The 20,070-nt window shown below is 38.7% G+C and overlaps 3 protein-coding genes across 3 annotated transcripts; 1 reads left to right on the top strand and 2 right to left on the bottom strand.

Annotated features, from left to right (window-relative positions):
- Window positions 1-248: 248 nt before the first annotated feature.
- On the top strand, window positions 249-4,672 carry LOC104095477 (serine/threonine-protein kinase RIPK-like). Its single transcript, XM_009601621.4, has 5 exons — window positions 249-794; window positions 1,426-1,561; window positions 2,550-2,686; window positions 2,790-2,913; window positions 3,604-4,672. The coding sequence occupies exons 1-5, from the start codon at window positions 384-386 to the stop codon at window positions 4,191-4,193; spliced, it is 1,398 nt and encodes a 465-aa protein (XP_009599916.1). The 5' UTR covers window positions 249-383; the 3' UTR covers window positions 4,194-4,672.
- A 7,506-nt stretch (window positions 4,673-12,178) lies between these two features.
- LOC138903271 (uncharacterized) lies at window positions 12,179-12,757 on the bottom strand. Its single transcript, XM_070191211.1, has one exon. The coding sequence runs from the start codon at window positions 12,755-12,757 to the stop codon at window positions 12,179-12,181; it is 579 nt and encodes a 192-aa protein (XP_070047312.1).
- A 5,700-nt stretch (window positions 12,758-18,457) lies between these two features.
- On the bottom strand, window positions 18,458-19,759 carry LOC138903270 (uncharacterized). The gene is made up of 2 exons (XM_070191210.1): window positions 19,414-19,759; window positions 18,458-19,296 (listed from the first exon to the last, which is right to left on the bottom strand). Exons 1-2 carry the CDS (start codon window positions 19,757-19,759, stop codon window positions 18,458-18,460), a joined length of 1,185 nt encoding a protein of 394 aa, XP_070047311.1.
- Window positions 19,760-20,070: the final 311 nt, after the last annotated feature.

Here is a 20,070-nt window from a genome sequence, read left to right as displayed (position 1 = left end):
ATATATATAATATATGTCTTCTATAACAATACTTTATTGTAATATTTAAAATATATCGGAACAATATTTCGAATTCAAACAAACAAAAAAAAAGGAGCAGAAAACCAGAAAACAGTACTGCCGTCACCTTTTTACACCAGAAATTAAACTAGAAATATCCTTAGTTTGTTTCCTAGTTTGTACATACGCGGCAAACATGGAAAATATATCAACTATGCATTTTGTTTTTAAAAATCATTTGACCTGAAGATTATAATGCTTTCGCACCTCGTTCGTTTCACCTGAATATCATGTATATATAGTCTCCCATATCTCTTCTTATTCTCTTCATCACTTCATTAATTTGTTTCATCCCAAATATACAAAAATAACTACTGTATAATATGGCTTTCAAGATTACCTTGAAAACTATTATACCTAGTTGTTTCAAGGTTAAGATTGATGTACTTCCTTTAGAGGACAAGAATAATATTGTTCAAGTTTCTAAAAATAGTAATACTAATTGTGGTAATTCAAGGCTAGCTCTTTCAGATATAAGTGATCCTGAATCATCACTTTCTATAAGTGATCTCTCATCAAATGCTGTCATTGGATCCAACCTTCATATTTTCACACATTCTGAGCTCAAAGTTATGACAAGTAACTTTTCGTCCTCTAATTTTCTTGGAGAAGGTGGATTTGGTCCTGTGCACAAGGGGTTCATTGATGATAAAATTAAGCCTGGTTTAAAAGCTCAACCTGTTGCTGTTAAACTTCTGGATTTGGAAGGTTCTCAGGGCCACTTAGAATGGCTGGTGAGCAAAAATATTACTACCTTTGTTTTAATTATGTGTTTTACTTTCCTTTTTAATATGTTTCGAAAAGAATGTCTTTTTTTATATTTATTACTCCATCCGTTCACCTTTATTTATCCACTATACTATATATTTTTATTTTTACTTATCAATTTTAGCAAATCAAGAGAAGACCATATTTTTTCCCCTGTTTTGCATGGATTATTAATTACTACTTTTACAAATTATTTTCTAATTAGACTTCTCAAAATACTATTATTATACGGGTATTATGATAAAATTTGTATTTCATCTATTATTTCTTAAGGAGCATGCAAAGTCCATTGCGAACAAGTAAAAGTGATCGGAGGGAGTAACTTTTAACTCCAACATTTCACATGGCATATTTAAGACCACAAGATTCCAGTAGTTTTGGTACATTACATACATTTTTAATTTAAAAACAAAAGATTCAAAAGTGATTCTTAATTTTCTTAAACTTTATGTTTAGTCAAACTAAGATACATAAAATGAAACCGAGGGAGTATCTTTTGTTTTTGTCATTTTGAGCACTAGAGTATATATTGTCTCTTTTCTACTTAGTTCTTTCCAATAACTAATAGTACTAGTTTAATACTTGTTGTGCTTTCAGACTGAAGTAGTATTACTTGGGCAATTAAGGCATCCTAATCTAGTGAAGTTGATTGGTTATTGCTGGGAGGATGAGCAAAGGCTTCTTGTTTACGAGTACATGGCAAGGGGAAATCTGGAGAACCAATTATTTAGAAGTATGTATCTCATTTTCTTATAGTATTAGAATATCAACAATTTTGTGAATACTTTTTTCTCCATTAAAAGCTTTCACTTTCTTTTTCCAAAAAGCAAAATTAAGAAGAGAAAAAAAGAAAGGAAGAGAGCTGATTGGTTCATGTTGGGCGGGTCAGATTTTGACTCAATCAATCTTTTGACGGGTTGAACAAACCCGCCCATTTTCCACCTGCTAATACTTGATATATATGGACACTTGATCAGTAGTTGAGGAAACAAAGTAATTGGCCCCTTTTAAGCTAAATATCTTTTTTTTAATACTCCCCGTTTAGTTGAGATAGTTTGACTCGACACGGAGTTTAAGAAAAAAGAAGATTTTTAAAATTTGTGGTATTAAAAGTTTAAGGGGTAAAAGTTTTGTGGGGCCATGACATTTGTCTGGTTATAAAAGTTTTTCATTAAGGGTAAAATGAATGTCTAAAGTTGAATTATTTCCAAATTTAGAAATATATCATTTATTTTGAAACAGACTAAAAAGAAAAGTACCTTATCTAATTTGAAACGGAGGGAGTAATAAAGAATTAATCTAAATAGCTGCCCACTCAACTTTTTAAACTAAACCTAGTCGGGTGATGTTATTATACGTATAATTTGTAAGTATATAACGTGTGCGGCCATAAGTAGAACATGAGCATGACCCTGTATGAGATAATCCACCTCTCTATCTCTGAGTCTGCTGCTTGGCCGCGCCTATAATAGCATATGATTATTCCCATTTGTGACCGACGTTGGAGTTGGTTAGGATGAAGCGTAAATAGATATAGCAAGTGTGCCGGGGATGCGGCTCGGGATAGTAGGTATGGACACGGGACACCTACCATGAAAGAGCCTTCTCTGGTAGTAGCAAACAATATTAGTTAATCTATGTATATTGATTAGAAAAAATAAACAGTAAATTCGACTGACTATTTGTGTAAAGATCTCATCTTTTTTGGCGACTGACTGCAGGATGTTCGAGTAGCTTACCATGGTTGACCAGAATGAATATTGCAGTAGATGCTGCAAAGGGGCTAGCTTTCTTGCATGGGGAAGAAAAACCAGTAATCTACAGAGATTTTAAGGCTTCTAACATCCTCTTAGACTCGGTAATAATTTATCATTGTTAAAATTTACTCTCTATTTTAACTATCCTTTTTAGACCATGGTATTATAAGAGGCTAAAAAATTAAAATTTGAATTAAATATCAGGATTATACGGCTAAACTTTCTGACTTTGGACTAGCAAAAGATGGTCCAGAAGGTAGTGATACGCATGTCACAACTCGTGTTATGGGCACTTATGGCTATGCTGCTCCCGAGTATATGATGACAGGTAAATTTATTCATACTTATGTATATATAAATGTCTTTTACAATAGTGACGGACTTAGGATTTTTAAGTGCTGCTAATTACAAAAGATTGCTCCGATTAATTTATTTTTATGTTATGATACTAGTTTTAAAAATGTAATGCTTGGACAAAAAACAGTAGTTTGATTGAGCACCTAGTAACGTCTATTTAGGTCGGCCATTATTAAAGTTTTCATACAGCCATTAATCATAAGATCATATTTTATCCAAAATATACTTTATCTCTCTTCTAAATGTCTTAATTGAATAACATTAATTTGCACTAATTTGAGTAGTAAGGTGAATTTGAACGGGAAAAAAACGGTAATAGATACTTCTTGTTTTTCTATAAAATGTTAAATTTTTTAGACCAATTTAATTTATCAAAACAAATAATATTTGAAGCTGAAAGGAGTACAAAACTTTCATGAAACTTGGGTGTGGGCGTAGTGGGGAGATAGAAGCCCAGATACGAGTTTAGTCGAACTCAAATTTTTTTTTCTCAAATAGTATATTTGTGCTAAATAATTTATTAAATATGTATATTAGAACCTGATTATTAGCACTTGAACTTGTTGTTCTAAAGTTCAAAACTCATAAAGTAGAAAGTTTGGCTCCGACTCTGTGTGGACGTGGCAGATTATTTAACCTTTTTTCCTATTCTTTTTAATAGGTTATTTGACAAGTAAGAGCGATGTGTACAGTTTTGGAGTCGTCTTATTAGAATTACTAACAGGACGACAAGTTATTGACAAGAAACGTCCTAGTAGAGAGCAAAATTTGGTAGAATGGGCAAGGCCATTCCTCAAAGATTCACACAAGCTTGACAGAATAATGGACCCCAGACTTGAAGGTCAATACTCAACTCAAGGAGCCAAAAAAGTGGTTGCATTGACTTATCAATGCTTAAGTCAACAGCCAAAGTCTAGACCTACTATGACCAATGTGGTCAAGATCTTGGAACCTATCTTGGACTTAAAAGATATACCAATTGGTCCATTTGTATATGTGGTTCCTTCTTTTGACTGTAAAAGTGGATTGAATAATGGTGGTTTGGAGAAAAAGAAGGGTGAAGAAAAAGAGGAAGAAAATAAGGTGAACATAAGTGATCAAGATGAAAGAGGAATTAGTGCAGGAGAAAAGAAAGAAAACGGTTGTAGGCAGTGCAGACTTGGCCACATGAAGCAAAAGAATCAACTAAAGTCTGCTATTGTATACTCAGATACTCATCTGTATGGGACTTTAAGGCACGAATTCAGATAGTCCATGTAGAAAAGAAAAAAAAAGGGCAGCCTTGTGCACTCAGCTCTCATTATGTACGGGGTTCGGGGAAGGATCGGATCACAAGAGTCTATTGTACGCAGCCTTATCCTGCATTTCTTTTTCACGGCTCGAACCCATGACATCCTGGTCACATGACAGTAATTTTATCAGTTACGCAAAGGCTCCCTTCAGATAGTCCAGGTAGAAATTGAAAAATAAAACCTAGGAATTACAAGAGAAAAGAAAAATCACGGCGACCGCGCATACCAAGGTGTGGTTGAATTATAAAGGGTTCTTTCAATCTCAACCACAAATATTCTCGAGTTTGAACGGTTGGAATGAAGTTATCTTTAGCTGGGATCACTAAAACTCTATATATAGTTGGCTTTTTACAGTGTATTTGTGTGAATCTTGATTAATCGAGCTGGAGAATTTCGGATACCGGATCAAAGAAAAAAACCACAGCGCATTGTTGTTAAGTATGTGTTTGTTGATTGCATGCATTGTTTGTTTGTTTCTTAATTTATTCAAGAAATTTGAATTATCATTTTAGCTAGAATTTTCTTTTGACACTTTGAAACAATTGTTCACAAAAAGTCTCCAAAATTGTTAGTAGTATATTTTTGAAAGCTTTTAAACTTGTAAAAGAAGACAATTCTTCACTTTTTTCTTATTACTTTGGTCAAGACTCAACAGGTAGAATGTGGTATAGACTCAACGGTTGGTGAGGTTTAATTAGGCCCAAGGGCGGATCTACTAAGGAGGAATGGGATGGCACGCCACCCGCACATCTCGGTCGAATCACCATATGTATATGTATGTATATTATAGAAATTGGTATCAATAAGTTTGTGGCACCCGGAGTAATAAAGGATTGCTTGGTGCAACTGGCTCATGGCTTACAGATTCACCTTCTTGGCCTGGAATCGAGCCCAGGCTATTGCCTTTTCTTCAATTGATGCTGACTCTTTTTTCCTTATGAGTTTCTATTAACTTTTTAAATTTTATAAGTTTTTTCTTCTATTCTGCCCTTAAAAAAAAAATTAGTGTTTGTTTAGTAAGTTTTTGCTTTGAGTATCTACATATGTACCTATAGCAAGTTTTAGTCCTATTTTTCCATCTTTTAGTCAAACCTTAACTTTAGAATATGAAAATTTGTCGAATACAATTGTAAATGAATAATACTAATTTTTGTTGATATTAGTTATATTATTGAAATTTTATGCTTTGCTCGCCATAATTATTAAATTATTTTATTTGATCGATTTGTCTATATAAATCAAAAAGGCGAGAACCCGAACCGAAACTCAAAAGAGACTAAGTCAAAGTTCAAAGAAATATGGTACCCGAAATCTTCAAATCCTGGATCCGCCTCTGATTATGCCCTATTTTTTCAGTTCCACTTGTTGGAAGTCTTAGCATTGTAAGTTGTAGAAGAATTGACTGCGTCACTATCGTAATAATTAAACTGCAAATTTTCTTTTCTGCAATGAAAAGAAGTCAAATTACATATTTTTTCTTAAATTAGCCGTCATCGTTTATATAACTGCGTTGTATATTCTATTACTGCTTTAGAAGCCATGTTCATAAGTTAAATCCCATCCAAGTTTCATTTCTACATAAAAAAATTATTATTATTATATAGTCAGCAAAAGGGAGTAAAATAGCAGAATCGTTGACAGGGAACTATAGTAATAACTTACCCAATTTATTGTATATATTTTCACGATCAATGATTGGACCATGCAACTAAAATGTTTTTTCTTGGCTAAAGAAAGAGATTACTCGATATCACAAATTTAAAGCGTACAAATTGCAATAATTAGGATTGATAATTGAACACGTTTGTTTAATGCAAGTTATAAACTAAAAGTGCCAATAAAGCCAGGTAATAATGCTTACAAACTTTGCACAATTAGGGCAGATAATTATGCTAAGTGGCATTAGACAAGTAATTATGAGATTCCACTTTAATTCCTATATGTTTCTGTTGCACTCTTCCAATTATAATATACTCAGCAAACTTGTGCGGAACAGCTGATTACAGAAAAATTAGTGAACGTGCAAATATACATTGTAACCTAATTTCCAAATCAGCAATTCTTCTCAAATGTGATTATCGTGCCCCAACAAGTAGAGGTGTATCCTTTATTTTGAAAGCTAATATAGGGGTTAAGTGGACCAATAGACACTTTTAGAACTGTTATTTAACATATAGTTATTAGAACCAACTTAAAAAGGTGCAATACCATGTTATTTTTCTTAAATAAGCCGTCATCACATACTCCCGCTTAGAACTCCTTTAGCATTCATGTTTTTAAATTAAAGGCCAAATACCTAGATAGCCCCTTAAACTTGGCACATTTTGTAAATTAGTCTTATAAACTTATCAAGTGACCGGATAGGCACTAGAACTCGTTCCCAATGTATCTTTCAAACATAAGTGTCTGATGTGGCAGATTGCGTGTCTCAAAGTAAATACTGAGCGCGTGAAAATATTTTTGTTAACTTTTTATTTTTATTTTATATATAAAAAAGCCTTAAAATTTCAGTCATCTTCTCCGGTGAATACTTGATCGGAAAAAATGGCTCATCTCCCCTATTAAAATCCAAATAGAAACCAAAACCACTTCACATTCAGTTTAATAGATATCTCAAAAATTTAGAATTGCAAACTTAAACGCGAAACCCAGACCAAAACGAAGATTATTTATCAGTGTCTGATTTCTGTTTGACTTCTGCGATGCATCCCGTCGGATAAGATGCTTCGCCGGCATTTGATCATTTTATTACATCACCCCTTTGACAAAAAGAAGCCATAGGAATTAGGATATCCACTGTACATTTGAGGCCCACCTCCACCATACACAAATATAATTCTTTCTAGTGTTAATTCAACTACTATTTTTTTTTTCATTCACAAAGACAACACACAGAGAAACAATCTTGTTCGTGATACACACAACTAGAGCACGACACACTCACATAAATCTCCATTCACAAAGAAAAATGAGAGTCACTATGAGATTAAGAGAAACACCGAGTGTAATAAGTATAATTGTGTATTCTCTTTCTCATACTGTATAATTAAACTAATACAAAAAAAGAAGAAGGAAGTAAACACATGAGAGAAGGAACAATAATTGTATCAAAAATAAAGATGGGGAAGGGTTGGGGACAAGGGAGGGGACGACCTGGGGTTTGGGAAAAAATCAATCCTTTTACTAATTGTATTTTTTTTGTTACACCTAATTACACGTGGCATTCAATAATTGGATTACTTAAGCAAGTGTATTTCACGCATTTGGTCTTATGAATACGGGTATTCATAAGACACGCTTCTGTCAAGTAGAAGTGTATCTGGTCGCTAGCTATATTAAAGTGTCTAATTTATAAAAAGTGTCAAGTTTAAGGGGCTATCCAAGTATTTGGCCTAAATTAAATCCATTTGTTTATGCATTGGCAGTAGTGGCAGAGAAATTCTAATAAGGCTATCAAAGCACTATTAATTCTTTTTATTATATAAAGGGGATTCAACAAGTTTTTGTTTACCCATAAAACGGTACAGTTGAATTTATACGTGGTTTCTAGATAAGTGAACTAATTTGATCCTAAAATAATACAATAATTGAAGAAATGTACAATACTTAGCCTTGAAATATAGATCAAACAACAGAGATGACAGTGCCGGGAATAAGATTTTCGGGCACAACAATGATGAGATCAAAAAGCAAGAAAGTAAGATTGTATTAAGTTTTGTATAGAATGTAATATAAGCTTAGACAGAAAATTCGTATTCCTTACAATGATTCTTCAAAGAACAAGAACAAAGCCGAGGACTTTGCTCCTCCAACGGTGAGTTCCATCATCCCAAGAAAACACAGTACCACAAAGGACCTTGAAGAGAAATTCCCTACTGCTAACCCTCGTACATGAGTTGTTAGCAGGTACCCTTCTTTCATTCGTCCTTCCAGTATCCCTGCTTTGAAGGAAGACTACCACTGCCATGAGTTGGATATCATTGCTCCTGATCTCTATCGGAGCGAGTGACCCTTCCCAAGGAAGGTTTTACATACTTTTACATGTATCCCTTTACTTTGGGTATGTTTTCTTTGAGTGGAGAGCTTGATTCCGCGATTGCGAAGTTTTGCCGTTGCTACCAAGTATGTTTGGCACAGGTACGTCCTTCAGTGTGGAGGATGGTCGCCTGTCTTCGACGCTTGTGCCAGGAAATTGGAGAGGAGATAACCTTAGCTCATATGATGAATCTCTATTCTCCCAAAATCTTTCGCGGGGGAATAATAAACCTCTGCAAGCGTGGCCACCATGCTTTGCTGTCTAGCATGGATGATGACAACGACCGTGGGTGGATGGAATGGTTCATTACAGTCGCCACCAACGACATCATTCCGACAATGGCTTCATCATTTTCGGTCGCTTAGAACCGTACCTGTAAGCTCTTTGTTTAGTATTTCTTTTTACTAGATATTCTTTTATGGCCGTATCAACTCTTCACCCTTCGCATATTTTAGCAACTCGATGGACCCCACCGGTGGTAAAAAGTTTGGACCGGTGGGTTCAAAAGATCTTGGACGTCACGACGCTAGAAACTCATTTGTGGAAAGAATTGGCCCTTAAATACGGGTGGAAGGACACAAATCATGGTAATTTTAATTTACCTTGCTTCCATTTTTTTGTATATGGAGAACTTGGTTGAACCCTTCTGACTTGTTCACGAAATTAGGTCTACCTGCAGGCTCTGTTGCTATCCCCTGGGAGTATGATTTGGCTGATCCTGGTGATGCAGCGAGGCTTCTTCAGAAAGCACGTACTCGAACATATATCTCCAGGCCTGTTTCGGGTGCAAATACTTTTTTATGGAGTCCCCGTCCGGATGATAAGCAACCAAAGAGAAGTCGTTTCTCCGCGGCTGAGGAGAAGAATAAGAGGGCAAAGACTAATGCTCCCGAGCCATCTCCGGTGGCGATGCCGATTGGTCCTCCTTTGGGCTGGTCATAGACACAATGATGATTGATGATGATGATGAAGCTAGTGATGAGGGAGCTTCTCTACATAGAAGGCGACGATTCTTATCATCTCAACATGATGCTCGACCTGTTTAGATAGTTACACCAACTGAAGACGATGTCTCGGCACTTTGGGGATAATCTGATTTGGTAGAAAATGCCAACTCCCATTTTCGGGCCCCAATTTTTGTATCCAGTGCTGCGGGGCTGAGTATCAGGTCCTTGCCATCTTTGGTTGGCGAGCATCCAACAGCCAACACTGCATTTGATGCAGCTACTTCTCACTCTTTAACTCCATCAACTTCATTCCCACCTTTACCAATACCAGCAACTGCTACATCACTTCCATCTTCATCCACTCTTCAACCAACAGTTGCTACATCACCTCCATCAGCCGTATCTGACCATGAAGAAGGTGTTCCTCTTCAACAATCCCCGGTTCATGGGAATTTGAGAAAAAATTATGCGGCCCCTTCTGAAGATCCTCAAAGAAGGAGGAACGTTACTCTTTTAGTCTCTACCGGATGCAACTTGCTATCCAGCCAGTGGAGCTTGCTAATTATCTGAAGCCTTTAGCTTCAGAAAAAGACTGGAAAAGATTCAGGCTCTCTTGGGAGAGTGCTTGTTAAACAACATCGCAGCGGTACGTTATTTTCTTCCTTCATTGCTTCTTCTACTTTTGTATGAATGTATTCTAAGTTTTACTTCTTGTTGTTTTATAGGCCAACTTTCTTGCTTCTGAGGGCCTTCAAAGGTAGATTCATGAAAAGGAAGAACTTAATTCTAAACGGAATCAACTTTTGGTGAAACGAGACCAAACTGTTCTTCGCCTCTCGAAATTGGAAACCAAAGCTACTGAGGCCGTTATTTTGGAGGCTCGTTTGCAGCAAAGCGAGCAAGAGGTGGTAACCCTTAGCCAAGAAATTGGCCCACTGAGGGTTTAGATTTGATGAAGCTAAGGCCAAATGGGCTGAAGTCTAGGATGTCGTTCTTGTTGCAACCGAACGCGAGGCTGCTACTGCCGAAAAAGTAACTAACTTAGAAGCAGCCTTGAACTCCAAACTCGAAGAGCTTGCTGTTGTGGGGGCGAAACACACCCAGCTAGAAGAGAAGTATAAGAAAACTATCGAGCATAATAGGCTCTTTAGTTCAACTATCCGCGACCTTGACATCAGCCTCAAATCTGTTAGGTCCGTCCGGAAAATCCTTTTTGCCGAGGTGACCCAACTCAAAGAAGAACTTAAGCGCCGAGCGACTTCCCTCATTTTTGAAAAAACTTATGCCATGTACAATATGAGGAGAAAAACCTAGAGGAGTCCAAAGCTGGCATCAACGAGTTTGATGCTGAAATTGCTAAGGCCCAAGAGCTTGAGTTAGTTACCAAAAATGGACTCCAGGCGTAGTTTGATGCTCCTGGTTCTTTTGGTTCCGGTTCAGAGTTTTCAAAAATTGAAGAGGGATCGGAAGGTGACAATGCTGAAGACCAAACTGGGGAAAATGTCGATCCATCGGTGGACCCACCTACTTCTCCCGGGAATGCAGACATTTCTCTTCCTCCTGGTTCCGGAGGCGCTGCAGTTTAGCTTTTCTTTTCTTTTTCCCATTTTGAAATTTTACTATTTTGGCACGTTCTTGTAAATAAAGACATATTTTTGCTCAAGTATTGTTTGAGTCTTACTTTCGTTTGAATATCCATGCAAGTCTTTAATCTTTATATCTGCTCAAGAGTTTAGCGCTCATTTTCCTGTTCGCGCTTTACTATGTGTAGTCTCCAATGTGTTTTCCTTGAAGTACTTTGGTTCCAAGCATTATCCCTTTTATGTGAGGGTTTCTATAAGTATTTGCGCAACTTTACTTTTTGTGTCCTTTTCATATGTGGCTTCACGTGTATTTTTCCCTGAAGGCATTATTTATTTCGGGCATAGATTCTTCCGGAACCAACCCTTTAACGTGAGGATTTTATAAGTATTTGTGCAATTTTACTTTTTGTGTCATTTTCATATGTGGCTTCGGGTGTATTTTTCCCCGAAGGCATTTTTTATTCCGGGCATAGATTCTTCCATAACCAACCCTTTAACGTGAGGGTTTTTATAAGAGAAGGCCCTCTTATGTTTACGGTGCTATTGAAGAGGATGTCTCCTGTTCATTACGGCACTAACATTTGATGTACTTGTTTAATTTTCAAATGACAAAGTTTAGTCATCTTTCAGACAAGAAACAAGATAAAAACAAAAGGATTTCATTTTATTCCTTCTATTTTCAAAAAATACATAAGCATTTGCTATGCTGAAAAGAAATTGCCATTACTTGTAGCTATCTTGTACAACTTATTTCTACGGGGCTGGCTGTGCAGTCCCCGGTCCCGATGATACATTTAGTTTTCGAATTTTCGTTCCCCGATTGACGTGGCAGTCGTTTTTGCCGTATCCTCATATCATTCCCCCTAGTGTTCGAATGCGAAGAGTGCGAATTGTAACACTAGAAGTCTTGTATCTTCAAAAATTCAACTAATGAATTTCTAGATAATCCTCAACTTGGTAACACAACTTTACTTCCCCTCAGGAATTTATGCTATCGAGCGAAGGAATATCTAACAACCCTCTAGTGATTTGTGCTCGTGAACGGTTGGGTAACCTTTGTTCGGTAGCAAACTTAACTTCCCCTTGGGAATTTGCTATCGAACCAAAGATTATCTAACCATCCCCCAGTGTAAGCTTGCTTGTTTGCCTTGCTATCAAAGGTCTTATTGCTGTTGTCTTTGTAGTATGCTCTCTGTTACTGCCTCATTAAAAACCTTGCCAGAAAAACCTAATTGGGATAAAAACTGAACGAAGGGAAAAAGAGTGCAACACATACTTTTCGCTTGAATAATATTCATCAACAATAATATCTTTTGAGGTGTGCCACGTTCCAGTTCCTAAGCAACTTGTCTCCATTTTGGTTCTCCAACTCGTATGATCATTTCCCAGTGATAGCTGAAATTCGGTAGGGACCTTCCCACGTTGGACCTAGCTTCCCCGCATTGAGCTCCCTGGTATTTTGGCTTATTTTCCTCATAACCAAATTTCCTACTTTGAAATAACGAAAGTTGGCTCTTCGATTATAATAACGCTCCATTCTCTGCTTTTGATCTACTATTCTTACATGCGCCAAGTCCCTGCGTTCCTCGAGCAGTTCCAAGTTGATCAACATCGCTTCGTTGTTCGATTCTTCTTCTGCCCGAAAGTATCTCAAAGTGGGTTCATCTACTTCTACCAGGATTAGGGCTTCAGCACCGTACACAAGGAAAAAAGGAGTTTCTCCTGTACTCGATTTGACCGTTGTTCGGTAGGCCCATAGAACTCCGGGCAATTCTTCGAGCCATTTGCCTTTTGCCGCTTCCAACCTTTTCTTGAGGTTTTGAATAATCACTTTTTTTGTTGACCCGCTTGACCGTTTGCGCTCGGATGATAAGGGGAAGATGTGATCCTCTTTATCTTCAAATCTTCGAGGAACTTTGTAACTTTTGCACTGATAAACTGTGGCCCATTGTTGCATGCTATTTCTTTTTGTATTCCGAATCTACAAATTATATTTTTCCACAGGAAATCGACCACTTCGCGTTCTCCGATCTTTTGATAAGGACCTGCCTCCACCCATTTAGAAAAATAGTTAGTCAAAATTAAAAGAAACCTTACCTTTCCAGGAGCCGGTGGCAGCGGTCCGACGATGTCCATCCCCATTTCATTAATGGACATGGGGACAAAACTGAATGTAAGGGTTCTGTCGGTTGGTGTACTAGTGGTGCGTAGCGTTGGCACTTATCACATTTTCGTACGAAGTCTTTGGCGTCTTGTTCCATACGTGGCCAGTAATATCCTACCTGTACCAACTTCAGCACCAAAGAATCTGTGCCCGATTGATTGCCACATATCCCTTCATGGACTTCTCTCATGACATAATTAGCTTCTGACGCTCCTAAGCATCGGGCCAGCGGGCCAGGAAGGATTTTCTATACAATTGGCCTCTCTTGAAGCTATAACATGCAGTTTTGGTGCGTAACGCTCGTGATGCTTTGGGGTCTTCGAGCAACTTCCTGTGCTCGAGATAGTTGATTATTTCATTTCTCCAGTCCCAGACCAGACTAGTCAAATTTACCTCATAATAACCATCCGTATCCAGGACTGAGCTCATCAGTTGTACTACCGTCCTAGATTTTGATTCCTTTATTTTCGTCGATGATCCTAAATTTGCTAATGCATCCGTTTCTGCATTATCCTCCCATTGGGATGTGATTAATTTACCACTCCCGGAATCGCGCCAAAAGAGCCTGGACCTTTACCATGTATTGTTGCATACGTTCTTCCTTGGTATCAAAGATCCCGTATACCTGATTTACCACCAGCTGTGAGTCACATTTAATTTCGATAACCTGAGAATCAAATCCCTGGGCCAATTCGAGCCCTGCAATTAAATCTTCATTCTCTGCTTCATTGTTAGTTAAAGGGGTTATTCTGATGGATTGCCTTAGGGTTTCTCTCGAAGGCGTGATTAAGACTATTCTAAGTCCAGACCCCTTTATGTTGGAAGCTCTGTCCATAAATAAGGTCCAGACCCCCGATGTCAATTCTGATACCATTACTGCCTCCTTGGTTGCTAGAGGCAGTAGTCCCGGACTGAAATCGGCCACGAAGTCTGCTCCCGTTAAAATTTTGCTAACGTAATAAATGGGAAATTACGTACCTTCGTCCTCCCGGACTAAAACCGCACTTACCGCAACTTCTGAAACCGCGAGGTAGACTAGCAATGTTTTGCCTTCTTTTGGTTTTGAGAGCAATGGAGGTTCGATAAGTACTTCTTCAGATCCCTCAGAGTCTGCTGGCACTCTAATGTCCATTCAAAATTATTTTTCTTTTTAAGCAGTGTGAGAAGTGATGACATTTTTTCAACGATCGGGAAATGAACCTGCTCAAAGCTGATAATCTTCCTATGAGCCTTTGGACTTCCTTTACGTTCGAAAATTGATCCGGGATATCCTCTATGGCCTTGATTTTATCGAGATTTATCTCAATTCCCCTTTGTGAGACCAGAAATCCTAGAAACTTACCATAACTGACCTCAAACGTGCACTTCTCGGGATTAAGTTTCATGTTATGCTTCCTCAGGATGTCGAATGTTTCTTGCAAATACTTAAGATGGTCACCTACATTCAATGACCTAACGAGCATATCATCTATATAAAATTCCATAGTCTTTCCTCTTTGCTTTTCAAACATCTTATTCACGAGCCGTTAATAAGTTGCTATAGCTTTTTCAACCCGAAGGGCATTACATTGTAACAATATGTACCAAAATTCGTTATAAATAAAGTTTTTTCCTGATCTTTTAGGTTCATCTTGATTTGGTTGTACGCAGAATAAGTATCGAGGAAACTCATCAACTTGTGCCCGACCGTGGCGTCAATCATTTGATCGATATTTGGCAGTGGGAACGTGTAACGACTCGGCCGGTCGTTTTGAGTATTACAATCCTGTTTCCCCATTTACTTCTCAAATTGGGCTTTACAGTTGTTGTGTGACTTGTCGGGGCAATTGGTTCGGGTCCAGTGAGATTTTGGAATGAATTGGAACATCTAGTTTCAAGGTTTAAAGCTTAAGTTAAAATAGTGACCGGATGTCGACTTATGTGTAAACGATCTCGGAATTTAATTCTGATAATTCCAACAGCTCCGTATGGTGATTTTGGACTTAGGAGCATGTCCGAAAAATTATTTGGAGGTCCGTAGTGGAATTAGGCTTGAAATGTCGAAAGTTGAATTTTTGGGAAGGTTGACCGGGGTTTCACTTTTTGATATCGAGGCCGGAATCATATTTTTGAAATTGGAATTGCTTTGTTATGCCATTTATGACTTGTACGCAAAATTTGAGTTCATTCCGGATTGATTTGCTATGTTTCGGCATTGAACCTATGTTCGATTCTTCAAGAATATGTGATATCACATTAAGCAAATGAGCTCCAAATTCAGTTTTTATTAAAGTATTAGATCCGTATTGAAATTACGGAGCCATAGCAAAAAGAATCATTGAATTCGGACATCGTATGAGAGAGTTATGCCTATTTCCGTGTCTGGAACGATTTTTCCGTCGCCGCGAGTGCCCAGGGTAGCGTGGGGCGCTAGCCCTGGCGCTGGGAATTTTGGGATGCTAGAAACTGTGCCACAGGCAGTGCCCCACGCTACCTGTGACGCCCGAAATAGCTGAGAGTCTATAAAATGTGGTTCTTGCTATTTTTACTCATTTTTGAGTTTATGGAGCTCGGTTTAGGCGATTCTTCGGCGATTTTCACGGAAAAACATTGAGGTAAGTATTCCTTATCCTATATTGATTATATTTCATGATTCCATATTCATTTACATCATGAATCCGTGAATTTATGAAAGAAAAATCAGATTTTTATAAAATCTTCCAAAAATATAAAATGAAGATTTGAAGGTCAATCCGATGTCGGAATTTGATAATTTTTGTATGGTTGGACTCGTATCGGAACGGGTGTTCGGATTTTATAATTTTTGTCGAGTTCCGATATGTGGGCCCCACAGGCAATTTTTGAGCTAAATTTCGGATATTTATGGAAAATTTGCATTTTCATATGGAATTGATTCCTATACCTCGTGTTGATTGTATTAAATTATTTTGACTAAGATTCGAGGCGTTCGGAGGCCGAATCACGAGAAAAAGGTTTATTGGAATAAAGAATTTGCTGGGATTGAGGTAAGTAACTCTTCTAATCTTGGAGTTGAGGGTATGAACCCTGAATATATGTATTTTGTGAATTGTTGGGAGGTGACGCACATGCTAGGTGACGGGCGTGTGGGCGTGCACTATAGAAATTGTGACATAATTGTTTATGTGGAATTTTATAGTTAAATAACCTTAGTATTTTCCATGCGGTTTTATGTGTTAAAGAAATTGAGCTGAAAAGCATATTACAAATCATGTTGAGGCTATGTGCCAGTATTATTGGGACCCACAGAGGTCGTATTGATGTGAATTATTGTGTTAAATTGAAAAGTCATACTCAGTCATATTCATTTCATTACACATCATAACTCAGTTTTATGACTCTATTTTAATGCATATAAATGTTTTGGGCCGAATACCCTGTTTTACTGAAATGTCCGAGTGGCTTGATTTGTGAGGATGAGTGTGGATCGAGGCTGCCCGCCTGCAGTATACTTATGACTGAGTGAGGCCAATGGCCTGATTGGTGAGGATGAGTGTGGATCGGGGCTGCCCACCTGCAGCATACTTTATTATTATCGCACGTGAGTTGTCCGTGCAGATTATAGCGCTTGGGCTGAAGGAGCCCCTCCGGAGTCTGTACACACCCCCAGTGAGCACAGGTACCTACTGAGTGCGAGTGCCGAGTGTTGAGTGACTGGGAGGCATGAGTGATTGTGAGGTATGCCCGAGTGGCAAGAGTGATTGTGAGGTATGCCCGAGTGGCATGAGTGACTGTGAGGTTTGCCCGAGGGGCTGTATATGAGTGATGTTCTGCCCGAGGGGCTGTATATGAGTGATGTTCTGCCCGAGGGGCTGTTTATGATTTTATCATTAAGTTACATAGCATTGGCATACACACATGACATACAGGCATAGATATGTATTTTTTCTCATGCTGTACAACATCACATCATTCATGATTTCACGCACATTTTTTGACAGATGGGCATAGTGATGCATTTGTTTTATACGGGTTATCCGGAAGGAAAATGAAATATATTATTTATTATTGAGAATATTTTTGGAGAAATTTATTGTTTTCAAACTATTCATATTATTGGCAACTTCGGCAAACAATTTGGGTTTTTACTGATGTATTTGAAAGAAAGAACTACTATTTCTGAAACCATTATCTGGTTGAGTATTTTATCTCTGAGTTACTTCTGGTATTATTTGCTTTATGTTGTTATGGGTTTACTTACTCAGTACATGGGGTCGGTTGTACTGATACTACACTTCTGCACATTGCGTGCAGATGTTGGCTGTTGTTGTTGCTGTGCTCGATTGTTGTGGGATTTGAAGATGTACATGCGTTCCTGTTGTAGCTGCCTCTTGTTCAGGGTAGCCTTAGATTTATAAAAGCTCTGTTTATATATTATTCAAACAGACAATGTATTTATTTTATTTCCGCTTTGCATACTCTATTCTTAGAAGCTCATGATTTGTACTACCAGTTCTTGGGGAGATGTATCGGTTTTAGATATTTTCTTTTAATTAAGAATTGGATAGTTGAAAATTAGCTTACCTAACGGGTTGGGTTAGGTGCCATCACGACTAGTGGAATTTTTGGGTCGTGACAGAATGAGTCTTTCGGGCACGCCTTATTAAGGTCTTTATCATCTACACACATGCAAAATTTATTGTTCTTCTTAGGAACTACTACTACATTGGCTAGCCAGTCCGGATATCTTACCTCTCGAACTGAACCGATTTTAAGCAAGCGGGTTACCTCTTCTTTGACGAATTTATTCCTGGCCTCAAATATAGGACATTTATTTTGCCTTAGTGGAGGTACTTTGGGATCCAAACTCAGCTTGTGCACGACTATTTTCGTCGGGATACCTGTCATATCCTCGTGCGGCCATGCAAAATAATCAGCATTAAATTTAAGGAATTCAATAAAACCAGACATGAGCTCCTGGTGCAGTCCTGTCCCCAAATGGAATTTTCTCTCTAGGAATTCCTCGAACAATGCAACTTGCTCCAGTTCCTCTACCTTGGACTTAGTTGTGTCCGTCTCTTCTAGAACTTGGAAAGATCTTGGCACTTGATATTGTTCTGACGACTCTTCTTCCGGGCTAACTCCTTCTAGCTCGGGAGTAGGTGCCGATTCCTATAATTGCTATGTCATGTGTTCCTTCCCTTTGATACTGGAAACTGAGATTGCATTCATCTCCCTTGCTGCCGATTGATCACCTCTTATCTGCTTGATTCCTTCGGGGGTTGGAAACTTCAGCAATTGGTGATATGTTGAGGGTACAACTTTCATCTCGTGTAACCATGGCCTTCCCAGGATGATGTTGTATCCCATGTCACCATCTACTACTTCGAAGAGAGTTGTTTTCATTACTCCTTCAGCCTTCTTGAGCAGCAAAATCTCTCCCCGGGTCTTTACGCTCGCAAGGTTGAATCCAGCGAGGAGCTTTGTTGCCGGGATAATGCTTCCCGTGAGTTTAGCTTGCTCTAATACTTTCCATTATATGATATTAGCCGAACTTCCTGGATCTACCAGAACATATTTAAACTTAAAATCTAACACATTTAAAGAAATTACCAGTGCGTCATTGTGTGGTAACAATAATCCGTCTGCGTCCTTCTCCGTGAAAGTGATATCGTCTTCTCGGAGTCTTTTACTATGAGTTATTGATACTTTCGTCTTCTTTGCTGACAAAAAGGTGACCCCGTTAATCTCATTCCCCCCGAAGATCATATTGATCGTTTGGCGTGTGGGTACTCCTCCTGCTTTCAAAGCTTCTGCGTCATCTATGTTACGACCAAAATTGTTCTTAGCTTGGTCACTCAAGAATTCTCTAAGGTGACCATTCTTCAATAGTGTAGCCACTTCTTCCCGGAGGTGCCGGCAGTCCCCTGTCCGGTGACCGTTCGTCCCATGGTACTCGCACCATAAGTTGGGATCTCTCTGGCTGGAATCAGATCTCATAGGTCTCGAGAATCGTGCATCTTTAATGTTTCTCATGGCTGACACTAACTCCATTGTATTGATGTTGAAGTTATATTTCGATAACTTGGGGTAAGAAGGATCCCGAGACCCCGACGTCTCCTTATCCTGGAGTGATCTATTGTTTCGACCACGATCGGTCCCTCTGTCAGCAATGAACTTGTTAGCTGCCCGAAAGTTTCTGCCACGGCCTTCGATCCGCTCGTAGGGCAAAAACTGTCCCCTCGAAGTCCGTTTGTCCGCATCGTAGTCATCCTTTGATTTTTCTCTTCTCTTCTCCCATCCTTTGGCCGATGATGTGGAACCGACATGGTCCTCTTCGGTCCTTATCTTTGACTCGTATCGGTTATGGACATCTGCCCAAGTTGTTTGTTAGAACTCAAGCAAGCTCTCCTTCAACTTCCGGGAAGCGTCTGACCTTCTCGGATTCAATCCTTTGGTGAATGCTTCAACTGCCTACTCATCCGGGACACCCGTGAGCAACATTCTTTCTTTCTGAAAACGGGTAACGAACTCTCGTAGTAATTCGGATTCTCCCTGTGCGATCCTTAATATGTAGGCCTTCCAGGATTGTACTTTTCTGGCGCCGGCATGAGCCTTGATGAAAGAATCTGCGAGCATCTCAAAGGAATCTATGGAATAATCAGGTAACAATGAATACCACATTAGGGCTCCCCTTGTGAGAGTTTCTCCAAATTTCTTTAGCAGCACAGATTCAATTTCATGTGGAGCCAGATTATTTCCTTTTACTGCCATTGTATAGGTGCTAATATGCTCCTGTGGGTCTGAAGTCCCGTCATACTTTGGCATTTCAGGCATTTTGAACCGCTTTGGGATTAGTTTTGTTTCCGTGCTGAGCTTGTACGGTAATTGAGTATACTTCTTCGAGTCCGGGTCTTTCAATATTAGCGGCGCGCCCGGGATTTGGTCCATGCGGGCATTTACTTCCCTCATAAACCATAAAAGCTCATTTTAGAACGAGTCGTTTTCGTTGTTGAGATCATATCTACTACCCCCAGCCTCGTCGGAGCCAACTTCACCCCTGAGAGTGTTGTTGTCGACTCTCTACATTGTTTAGTTTGTGAGATTATCGGGAGGAATTGGATCTCGTCTGTTTGTATTATTCGAAG

The sequence above is a fragment of the Nicotiana tomentosiformis genome, chromosome 12 (genome assembly GCF_000390325.3).
Source record: "Nicotiana tomentosiformis chromosome 12, ASM39032v3, whole genome shotgun sequence".
Classification (NCBI taxonomy): domain Eukaryota; kingdom Viridiplantae; phylum Streptophyta; class Magnoliopsida; order Solanales; family Solanaceae; genus Nicotiana; species Nicotiana tomentosiformis.
This window is presented reverse-complemented; position numbering and strand designations above follow the sequence as displayed.

Excerpts from the sequence above, each read along its gene's own strand:
- LOC104095477 (XM_009601621.4), top strand. The coding sequence starts at position 384 with ATGGCTTTCAAGATTACCTTGAAAACTATTATACCTAGTTGTTTCAAG. Across the intron at positions 795-1,425 it reads AGGGCCACTTAGAATGGCTG|ACTGAAGTAGTATTACTTGG; the intron begins GTGAGCAAAAAT and ends TTGTGCTTTCAG. Across the intron at positions 1,562-2,549 it reads GGAGAACCAATTATTTAGAA|GATGTTCGAGTAGCTTACCA; the intron begins GTATGTATCTCA and ends GACTGACTGCAG.
- LOC138903271 (XM_070191211.1), bottom strand. The coding sequence starts at position 12,757 with ATGCAACAATGGGCCACAGTTTATCAGTGCAAAAGTTACAAAGTTCCT.
- LOC138903270 (XM_070191210.1), bottom strand. The coding sequence starts at position 19,759 with ATGCCTGAAATGCCAAAGTATGACGGGACTTCAGACCCACAGGAGCAT. Across the intron at positions 19,297-19,413 it reads AGAAAGAATGTTGCTCACGG|ATGTCCATAACCGATACGAG; the intron begins GTGTCCCGGATG and ends CAACTTGGGCAG.